This window comes from Arachis ipaensis, chromosome B10 (assembly GCF_059453495.1).
Source record: "Arachis ipaensis isolate K30076 ecotype BB chromosome B10, ASM5945349v1, whole genome shotgun sequence".
Lineage (NCBI taxonomy): Eukaryota > Viridiplantae > Streptophyta > Magnoliopsida > Fabales > Fabaceae > Arachis > Arachis ipaensis.
Window position 1 is genome coordinate 15,185,486 of NC_142435.1, and position 11,396 is coordinate 15,196,881.

An 11,396-nucleotide genomic window follows, 5' to 3' on the forward strand; every position below is an offset into this window, starting at 1 on the left:
GTGGTTTAAGCATAAGGTTGACAAAATATTAACCTGACCAATGTGTTTTTAGCCTGGAATTAGTACTATATGGAAACCGATTTTAATATAAAGCATGAATGTTATGTGGTTCCAGGTTCTTATGGAAAGTACGCTTCAATCGAAAGACCTGCAGTTGCTTGCGTGCGGTCCCATGATTCAGGCCAGACGTTTTGGGGCGTACAATGTTAACGGGTACAAGTTTAGAACTATCTCAAAGGAAAACGGGATGAAAACACAAAATAGTGGAGTATATGTATCATCTAATACAAGAAGTTATGCAAGCATGCGGGATAATAGAGTGGCCATTGGTGGTGTTTCGTATTACAGAAAAATTGTAGACATAATTGAATTAAATTATAGCTGTTCCTTCACAGTGGTATTGTTCAAATGTGTTTGGGCTGATACCACTACCAGTAGAGGCATCAAACAAGACCATTTGGGGCTTACCAGCGTTAATTTCTCTCGTCCAATACACACTGGTAATCGTGAAGAAGATGAACCGTACATATTGGCATCAGAGGCTCAGCTTGTATACTATGTGGATGATGAAGTAGCTAAAGAATGGAGTGTTGTGGTTCATGTGAAACCAAGGGATTTGTATGACATGGGAGAAGAGAATGAAGAAGATGAAGTTGGTTTTTCTCCACAGTCAGGGTTGAACATGTCAGCGAAAGGTGACATTGGAGATTTACTGTTGACAAGGGAGGAAGATATAGAAGGCCTCATAGAAAATGCCTCAGAGAATTTCGATGATGTCGCGTAATGCATTGTATGAAGCATGTTAATGTAATTTAAAAATGATATTTCTGTCATAAACTAAGTTAAATAATCTCAGCGTTGTACGTTGTTTTCTTTGGTTACTTTATACTTATGTAGTTTTTTTTTGCAGTTAAATATTTATGTTATTGTGAATTCTCATGAGTAAAAGCAAACTTTTTGGTTCTTTCAACGATTTTAATACGAAAAGTTAGTTTACGTTAAATCTTTATTCCTTCTACAGCTGTTGTTTTTCTTAGGGTTACATTTATCATAATCTTGCTATGTATTAAGCAATATAATTTCACTAGTGTTACGTTTTGAAAACAATAGTGAACATAACATGACGGTGGAACAGGATCGATGAAAAATGAGGAGTTTTCGTCATCCTCTGCAATCACAACAATTGCTATAGAGCTTCTGTTTAAGAAAATTGCCCAAACTACTAACAAGGGTGATGGTAATTGTCGAAAATATTGCGTTTAGTTTTAAAATTGTCTTAGCATCTTATAGTTTGGTTTTTTTTCTAAGTCAGTATTTAATGACTCCAGAGTTCTCAATTTCTTCTATGTATACTCATTCTATTATGTGCATGTTGATATTTTCAGTCTTACCTGAATATTCCGGAGAAATAGTTCCTGACAGTCTAGATGGAGAAGAGTCTGATTCAGAAGACATTTTAGATGATGTATCCTCTGTCGCAATCGATAGATCCATGCAGTTTGATCTGAATAAGGTTCCGGATGAAGAGGAAGAAACTTTAGAAGACAAACAAGATAAACAAGATGATATACATGTTAAGAAAATGTGCTTTGATCTGAATAAAATGCCATGGTATGGAGATGAAATATCAGATCCTCTGAAACGTGAAGCCCATAGATTCATAACAGAGTATTTTTCGCCGGGTCAATACGATGTTGGAGAGAAATTTTGATCTTTTAATATAACAGTTACGCTGATTTCCTTAGTTTAATGATTTGGGTCGCAGTTGTACGTGTTTATTCTTGATTTAGGTTTAGTAAGGCATAACTTCAAAGAGAAGTAACTTTGATTTATGCTCTCTAGAACTTTGTTTTAACTTCATAAATATTAGAGTTTGATTTTATTTTCTTCTTTTACATCCATGATTGAATGCAGTTTTTAAATGCTAATAACGTCATCAAGAAAATCTTATTGGTAAATTTGTTCACATGAGTTAACATATATAGAGTTTACAAGTAACTTGTGAATATTTTTAACGTAAAACAAATGTAGAAAAAGTGTTACGAGTTTAAGTAACAATGATTTAAACATAAGTATCTTCAGATAGTAATCGTTACTTAAATAGATTAAACGTAAGATGGTTTACTAAAGAGAACAATGGAATATGTGGTAATACGCATTTTGCGGCGGTTTAAACGTAACCGCCGCAAAATGCCTAACAAGAAGTCACCGGTGGACATATCGCGGCGGTTTTCGAAAAGACGCCACGAAATGCTAACCAGACCGGCAATATAGCGGCGGTTTAAAAAAAACCGCCGCTAAATGTCAACCTGACAGCAATATCGCCGCTAAATATCGGCCTGATTGCAGCCCCGACCTTTAACCGCCGCTATATGTGTCGCAGTTTGTCTTTTCGCGGCGCATTTATAAAACCGCCGCAAAAAAACCGTCGCTATCTTAAGGAATTGTTGTAGTGAGTATTGAGTTGGTGATGATATGATTATATATATAGAGTAAGTACATGATGATATTGTTGATGTAAAATGAGGTATTTAGGTTTGAGATTGTATAACAATGAAGTATGACTGAGGGTGGTGTGATGTGAACAATTTAGTACGGTGTTGGTGTGCCTTGGTATATTGCTAGTTGAATGTTGGTATAGAAGTTTGGTTTTGAGTTTGGTTTGAAAGAAAATTGAGGTTTAAGGTTTTGGGGAAAAAGTGGATTTTCGGCCGAACTTCGGCGAGTCATAACTCGACTTTCAGACCCCTAAATTGTTTCAAATCTGTTTTATATAAAAATTGAGTCCGTGAAGTTTACACCGTTCAAAGAAAGGATGAAAAATGATTTGAAACAAAAAAGTTATGCGTGTTAGAAATTTGGGATTTAAAACTCAATTCTGCAGATTTTTAGACTTAGTCAAATTTTTGACAAAATGTACGCCCACGCGTACGCGTGACCTGAGGATTTTGCATACGCGAACATGGTCACACGCGACCATGCATTTCTACCTGGCGCGCACGCGTACGCATGCACGGTTGCGTACGCGTGACCCCTGTTTCAGCAAAAAATGAATTTTTATGTTTAAAGTTCAAATTTCAACCTCTAAACCTCTATTTTCATTCTGTTAACCCTAGATCTTAATAGCATGCCTAGTAATGAGTAGAAGCTAGGAAGAAGGGCTAGCTTGGTAAGCTTACTTTTAAATAATGAATTGAGTATAAAGATGCAAGTATATGAGATGTATGTGTGAGACACCATGGTTATACTGTATGAATATAAAGGAATAATGATGATGAATCTTTGAAAATAAATGGACATAGAGATGATATTTGATGTGTTGGATGCGGGGAAAGCAGTAGGGCGCTAATCCCTCGATCTTATTCTCCCGTATTCCTTGTAATTGTGTTTTGTGGGATGTGAAGAAGGTGGTAGGGCACTAATTCCCCGATGTATTCTCTCACATTCTTTCTCTCTCTGTCTGCAAGGTGGTAGGATACTAACCCCCGACCGGTATGGCACGGCCTCACTAGGGGAAGGTGGTATGACACTAATCTCCCGATTTATTTTCCCCTAGTGTATGCCTCCAAGAGAAGGTGATAGAGCACTAAACCCCCGATCTTATGCCTCCTGGAGATGCGCACTCGAGAGACGGTATCCGAGTTAGTTACCGGGTATGTCGGGTTCTGGCAATTAACCGACGCGTGAGCTCACGGCCAATAGGATAGACATTCATCATATGTATTTGTGTGACTTTGCTTGTTTGTGCATTAATTGAGACTGCCTAAGTGACTATAATATGCTAATTGTTATCCTTACTATTTGTATTACTTGCATCCTACTTGTGTTTGTCATTGTCTGCTTATTTGTCTTTTCCAACGGAGGAAAGGCGGAGAGATTTAGGGTTCTATTTAAGTTTAGTTAGATCTAAGGAATTAGTTTAGTTTAGAAAGCCTTAGATAACCACCTTGAGTTTTGGGTTCTGTTTTAGTTCCTTAAGTTTTATAATTTGAGTGTCGGCGTTCTAGGATTGCCTCTGACATTTCCACGACCTTATATCTTATGTGCGTGGCACCCTTACTATGCTGAGAACGTTCCATACTATATTGTTGTTTTTTAGATGCAGGTCGAGCGGCACCTCGCTAGGCTTCTGCAGCGAAGTGGATACATTTTGGAGTTTTACTTTTGGTCTTTTGATATATGTGTATAGACTCTCCATATATATACTTGTGTTATTTTGTACCTTTTAGAGGTTTATGGAGAACTAGGGTCTTATATATGTGTATTTTGGACTTTGGGTTATGTATATATATATGTATAAATATTCTCCGGTCAGCCCTAGCTTCACATGCTAGAGTTAGGAGCTTGTTATTTTGTAATCTTGACCCTCTACTCTTATTTTTTGTGTATATATATTAGTGAACCTTAGTTTTCTTCACACGCAAGTAATCATGTTTTCTGAGCGTTGCGCTTTTTATTATACGTTTTTGTTTTATCCGTTTTTCAAGGCTCCTCGTGTACTGTATCTCTTTCAATATTATTGTATATATATTTTATTTTAGAGGTGGTAATATCACACCACTTCTATTTTATGCCTTAAGCGTAAAGCTCTGTGTGATAGGATGTTACACAGATCAAATATAGATACCATAAATATTGTGAATCGGATCTGAATTTGTTCACCCTAACTGTAATCGCTGCATGACCTGCAGCAGGACTACTTCTCATTCTAAAATAAACACCTACACTTATTTCTATAAATATTTCTACACTTTAGGTAATTGATAATTTTATGTTAACACTATTCTGCTAAAATGCCTATTGATTTTGACGTTAAAATCCATTGAAGTACTCTTAACCACCGTTCAAAAAGTATTTGGAGGAGTTATCCAGTGTGCTTGGACCATCCACATTATTAGTTTGCAGGTACTCTTAACAACCTTCGAACACTAACCTTAACTGATGTTTTCATTATTAGTTAATTACATTGCACAATCATACACATGATGATACATTCATTAATCAAAATCAAGATACTCTATGGCTTATTTTTGTTCACACAAGCAAGCAACTCCTTATCTGCTTCAAATTTTTCCATGTCTTCCATCTTCAAGCTAACGTAGGCTTCAATGCCACCGCCATTCTTAGTGTCACAAAACACAACAAGATTCTTAAAAGTTAAGGCAGGTGAACCTACCCATGTTGGTTTTCCCCAACCAAAATCAGCATCATAGAGAGGAAACCTACATAGACTTGTGAAGCTAAATGAAACGAATTCTCCCTTCACAAGCACCCTTTCTGAACTATCCTTAAGGAAATCCAAATGCTCATTTCCCTCTTGAAGTTTTCTAATGTATTCCTTGTCAATCTTCTTTATTTCATCCCTCACCTGAAAAATAAATCTTACTAATAAATAAATAGAAGCTACGTCCCATATATATAGAACCAAAGAGAATATATCCCATGAGGAATTACCATATTTTTTTTCTCTAGCATATAGTTATAATTGCTATAATTTTAGGATTTAAGTTTATATTAGTAATAAAAAAAATTATGTTAAGTATACATTAAAATTTAACTATAAAATTTAACTATGCTGGGATGCTTTTATTATAATATAGACAAATTATAATATATATATATATATATATATATATATATATATATATATATATATATATATTTTATTTATATTCAATTTATTTTAATTTTAAAGTCACTCATTTTAAAATTAATTATATTTTATTTAACTATACATTTTATTAAATATATACAAATTAAAAAGATAAACAAAAAAATTTTATTAATCACAATTTATTTTTTTATGATTATATGATATCTATTAATATTATTTTTTCAATAAATACTTGTAGTATATAATAATAGGTAAAGACTCACATGCAGTTGTTTTCATATGAAATTAATAATTGAAAAATTTTAGATGATATTTAGTCAAACTTGTCAAATCATCTAACAGTTCTTAAATATCAACTTCATATGAAAACAACTGTATGTGAGTTTTTACCTATAATAATATAATAATACAATAAATATAAACTAATTAATAAAGTATTAAAATTTGAAAATAATAATTATTTTTATAAAAATAAAATAAAAATACTTATAATAAAAAATATTAAATTTTATATAATTATTTAATTATACCGGGTTAATCGGTTCGACCAGTGACTCACTGATTGAACCAATGATCCAGTGACCCAGTAACCCAGTAACTTTACACCGGTTCACTTCTGACATCTATTAGGCTAGTGTGGAACGCAACAATTTACATGAAAGACTTGTAATTTCGTTGTCCAAAAGATATTTTTTATGTTTGGGCTTTGCAAGTAAGTGGACAAATTTCAATAAATTATTATGGTTTCTATTTTTTTTTTCTAATACTTGGTCCAACATAAATAGTTATGAATTTGTGAAACAAAACATCTTCTCTACTGAAATCAACTATTTTTTTTTGTAAAAAATGATCTATTTAGAGAAAAATTTATAATTTAATTTTAATAAATAAAAAATTTCAATCTAAAAATACAACAACGATTGAACTTCCCCACATATATATATATACATATATATATATAGTCACAAAAAAAATACACAAATATATAACAATTAATTTGATAGATAATTTTTAATATATGCGTGGTATTTTTGAAATGGGATATAAATAACTTCTGTAAGCATCTTATAATGTTTATGCATTTGCATGGGTCATAAATCATACAGTTATTGTTGATAATTACTTATTATGACGGATTTGAAGATCTTGATTAACTAAAAAAAACAACCATAAATTATACCATATTTCTTTTACATTTTATTTTGCTTATCGTGTTTGTCTTTGACCATTTAAAATATAAAATTAATAGATCAACAAAATTTATTTTTGAGCTAAAATTAATAATATTTTAAAATATAAATAAATAATATGATATTAAATTATTAAATTAAAAAAATTAATCTAATTATTAAAAATACTGATAAAAAATAATAATTCCTGTATGAATTTTTTTCCTGTTATATATAGTTGATTGGTGGTTAATTTTTTTTTGTCCATCAAGCATGAACATATCTTAAATCGAATATTAATAAAACAGAAATAAAAATAAAATTTTACTAAGTAGACAATGACTTTTGTAAATAATATAAACAATAAGTTATAGAATTGATCAAATAAAATAAAAAGATACTCTATTTTTAAATTATCTCCTAAATTTTAATATTAGAATAACCATTTGTATACCTAGTGAATTGAACATCAGTCATTGTTAATTGTGCATGAGTAAATCGAATCAAAAGAAATAACTATCCAATTAAAAATAATGAACACCATCATCTAGATACCTATTAAATTAAATATCCAATATATCTATTATTGACCTTATTTAGTATTTTTATTGTTTACCTGTACTTTTGCATAAAAAATATATAAGTGCAATTCACATTACCTGCTTCACTAGTCCATAACACTTTTGTTGAGCATTCAAAGATGGAATCGTCATGGTGATTCGGTAGTAGTTTCCAAACGAATCTTCCGGCAACGGCGGTTCCATCTTCGGCCTTAGATTCACAGCATGGACCACAGCATACATTCTCCTCTTCTTCTTCTTCTTCTTCTCAGGATCTTCATAACATTCTGTTGTAACTGCCACATAACGGCCCCAAATGAACGCAGATAAAGCCTCAACACGAGTTGGTTTTCTCTCCCCATCATTATTGTTTTCCATTGCGTAATTTTCTCTTAGGGTTTCAACAACACTTGAATCAAACAAGAATAACTTGCACGCCACGTTCTCCGTCGTTATGCCGCTTCTCGGATCGAAGCCGGAGATGTTTATCGGTGGGAAAAGCTTTGATGAAAGAAACTGTGGAGTTGGTGGATTGCGTTTTTTGGTGGCAATGGAAGCCCAATGATTAAGGAAGTTGAAGAAGGATAAGGCGTCGGCGATTTGGTGGGAAAGACACGCGCCGATTGCAATGCCGCCGCAGTCGAAAACGTTCAGCTGTACTCCGAATATGATGTTGGTTATGTCGTCCAGTTTGAACGGAACCAGAATGTTCAGTTCTCCTGGTGTTTAAATTCATATATGGCAACCAAAAAATAAATAAATTAGATGATCAAAGTGTACATAGAAAAGTTTTTACATCGAAGATTATTAAAGATGGAATTTTATTAGAAAAAGAAAAAATATCATTTTGAATGAGTTACACCTAATTTGGTCCTTAAAATTTAAGAGGAGATTTAAACTGATTCCTAAGATTTGGATTCCTCACATAAATTTCACATGACTAAGACCTATTAGATCTTCTAAAAATTTGGTTGACTCTCTAATATCTTAACAAAGATGACAATAACAACTTCAATTTAAAAATTGTGGTTTTGGGAGCAATAATTAAACTTCTGGTATTCTAATAAATCTTTGATCAGATAGAAGTTAAGTAAAGAATCCAAATGGCAACAGGTTAATTTATCAAATCAACAAGTCATAAACGGAGATTAGTTTAAAGGTTAATGTAAGTTACGATTGTAAATTTTGAGGTCCAACTTGAGTCTATTAAATTTTTAAAGATCAAATTGGATCCAATTTCAAATTTTAGGAGTCAAATTAAGTATTAACTATACTTTTAAATATATAAACAATAAATAAGTTTTAAAAAATTTAAAAATATGATAAAAATAATTAATATTACATTAATTATATCTGCGTATATATAAAAAATTAACTACTAAATCAAACTAGCTATTCTTATAGAATACATGTTAAAATTTAAAATACAAAAATAATAAAACACACATTGAATGATTGATTTGTTTTTGAATGAAAAATTATAAAGATCAAATTTGATCCGTTTTGTCTATACAATTTCTAAATAATTATGCAAATATTTCTAAAAAAGATTAGATAATTCATATGTTATTTGTTAATTATATACAAAAATAGTTTATTATTTATAAAAAATATTCTTTTATTATTTTTGTCTTTTTTAAATTATTAGAGGCTTATTCAATTATTTATTATTTGCATCTTTTTGAGATTATTTTTGTTAGAATATAATATTTAGTCCATGACATAGTTTATCCAATCTAAAAAATTTACACAAATACATATATACTAAGAAAAATTTCAGAAGCTTTAGTAATTAAAGACATATGATTATAGTTTACGAGTCTAATATATAATTTTAAAAGTTGCTATTTTTATTAACATAATAATATTTAATTAAATCTGTATATTATTCAAGTGAAGAAAGAACTTAACATGTTATTTTCGAAAATTATTTCCCAACATATGTATAAGGCCACATGCATCGAAGTATCAAACTATCAAATTATGTAGATAGTAACTTCATTTTAGTCCAAAAAGAAACCAATTAGTAACAAATTTGAAAGGTGAAAATTTTCGTTCAATCAATTTCATGTAAAGTTGATAAATAAGAGGCGTTAAATAATAATAATTTAATTAAATCAGTCAAATTATTTAATAGTTCTCAACTATCAACTTCATATAAAATTGACTGTACTTGAATTTTCACTAATTTTAAAATATCTAATAGCTAGGTACTAACTATATAATATCTCTAATACCAGGAATTGGATTATGAGTAACTTCAGCAAGCTTGCAATTCTTCACTGTTGTTTCTATGTAAGGTACGCCGTCGTCGGCACAGTCGATGAAACCCTTGCCACCGTCGAGCCGCCCTGCAAGAGGGTAGAAATGGGTTAGGGCAAGGGAGAGAGATTTCTTGAGGTGGTTGGAGATGGTGGTGGTGGTTGCATTGAAGTTGAATTGGGTGATTTGGTCGAGAGAGTAGAAGAGAACGGTGGGGTTGTAGACCATGGGAGATATTTGATCAAGAAAAGAGAGTTGGTAACATCGAAGGTGCTTTGGAGTTGGAGAAGAAGGTTTGATGATTTCTTTGGAGGTTACTTCCACTTCTAGTTTCTTCATGATCTTCTTCTTCTTTTTTTTTTTTTTTAGTTCAAGTTGTTGAACAAGCTTTGATTTTATGTGTGCTTTATTTATTGATTTGTGTTTGTGTATGTGTGCTTTGTATGTGTATTTATAGATGAAGTGGGTTACCATAAATTTTTAACATTGAACTTTATTTTATCACCTTTTTATTAGTAAAAAATGTATATAATCTCACTTAATTTTGTTTTGTATTCAATTTATATTTTGAACATGTAAAATGTGTATTTTGACACTTTGAAATTCTTAAATAATACAAAAAAAAAAAAACTTTCCATCAATGTGTCCTCCCAACCTCTTTAAAATCATCCACCCATTATTGATGTTTTATTTGCAAATTAAACCGCTTCTTAATAAAAATACTTTTTTAAAACTAGAAAAATATATTCTAATTTATCGGTAATGCTAAGAAGAAAATATTTTAAAATTATTTAATTTAATTTAATATTTATAATTTCATTCATGTAATATTTATAATTATATAATTATTATATTTAATATTATCTATTTAATTTATTATTGTAATAATTAATAAATATAAAATAAGATAATTTTAATTTGATTTAGATTATTTTTATTGTCTTTAAAATATATTTTTTAATTCCTTTGCACCATTTGACAACCTCAATGTGTTAAATTATTGTAGTGTTTTCAAATGAAGTGAAGGCAAAATACTTTTGGACGAAATATTATGACATGTGAAGCACGGATACTTTGCTGAGTTGTCGTGTCCGCGTGTCGGACACATTTCGGACACGACACTCATCGATACTCGTCCGACATGCGTGTTTGCTGTGTCTAATTGTGTCTTAATAAAAAATAAAAAATTTTTTTCCGGGCACACCTGAACACACCTAAATACTATAATGTGTCAGCGTGTCCAGTCTTATTCTTAACATATATTCTTAAAATAAATTTAGATATAGTATATATTATTATTTATTAAAACAAAAAATTATTTTAAATACTTGATATAATTAAAATAAGACATTAAAAATAATTAAAATTTTTAATTTATATTTTAATATCAATAAAATATCAAAATATCATTACAATTTATTTAAAAAATACTTTATATTTTATATGTATACGTGTCCCTGTGTCATACAAGATTTTAAAATTTGCGTGTTGTCGTGTCCCGTGTCGTATCGTGTTCCGTATCAGTGTGCATCATAGATTATGACTAAGCAATGAAAAATGATATGTAAGATGTGGTTTTAATTTATTGTTGGTCAAATTTAATTTAATTTTTTCAACAAAAAAAATTGAATTGAGAATGACTAAACAAGCTAAATCAACCAATTTTTTAGAAATAAAATAAAACAGTTAATAACAAAAACACCCTTAATAAAAAATCAGTTGATTCAATTGATTTAGTCAATCCTAGATTCTTAATTTAACCATTTTTCGTTCACCGAAAAATCAAATTTA

The 11,396-nt window shown here is 30.6% G+C and overlaps 1 protein-coding gene across 1 annotated transcript; it reads right to left on the reverse strand.

The window, feature by feature from the left end:
• Nucleotides 1–4,854: 4,854 nt before the first annotated feature.
• Nucleotides 4,855–10,025, reverse strand: LOC107624281 (HXXXD-type acyl-transferase family protein). Its single transcript, XM_016326771.3, has 3 exons — nt 9,581–10,025; nt 7,443–8,062; nt 4,855–5,368 (listed from the first exon to the last, which is right to left on the reverse strand). Exons 1-3 carry the CDS (start codon nt 9,942–9,944, stop codon nt 5,018–5,020), a joined length of 1,335 nt encoding a protein of 444 aa, XP_016182257.1. The 5' UTR covers nt 9,945–10,025; the 3' UTR covers nt 4,855–5,017.
• Between the last annotated feature and the right edge of the window lie 1,371 nt (nt 10,026–11,396).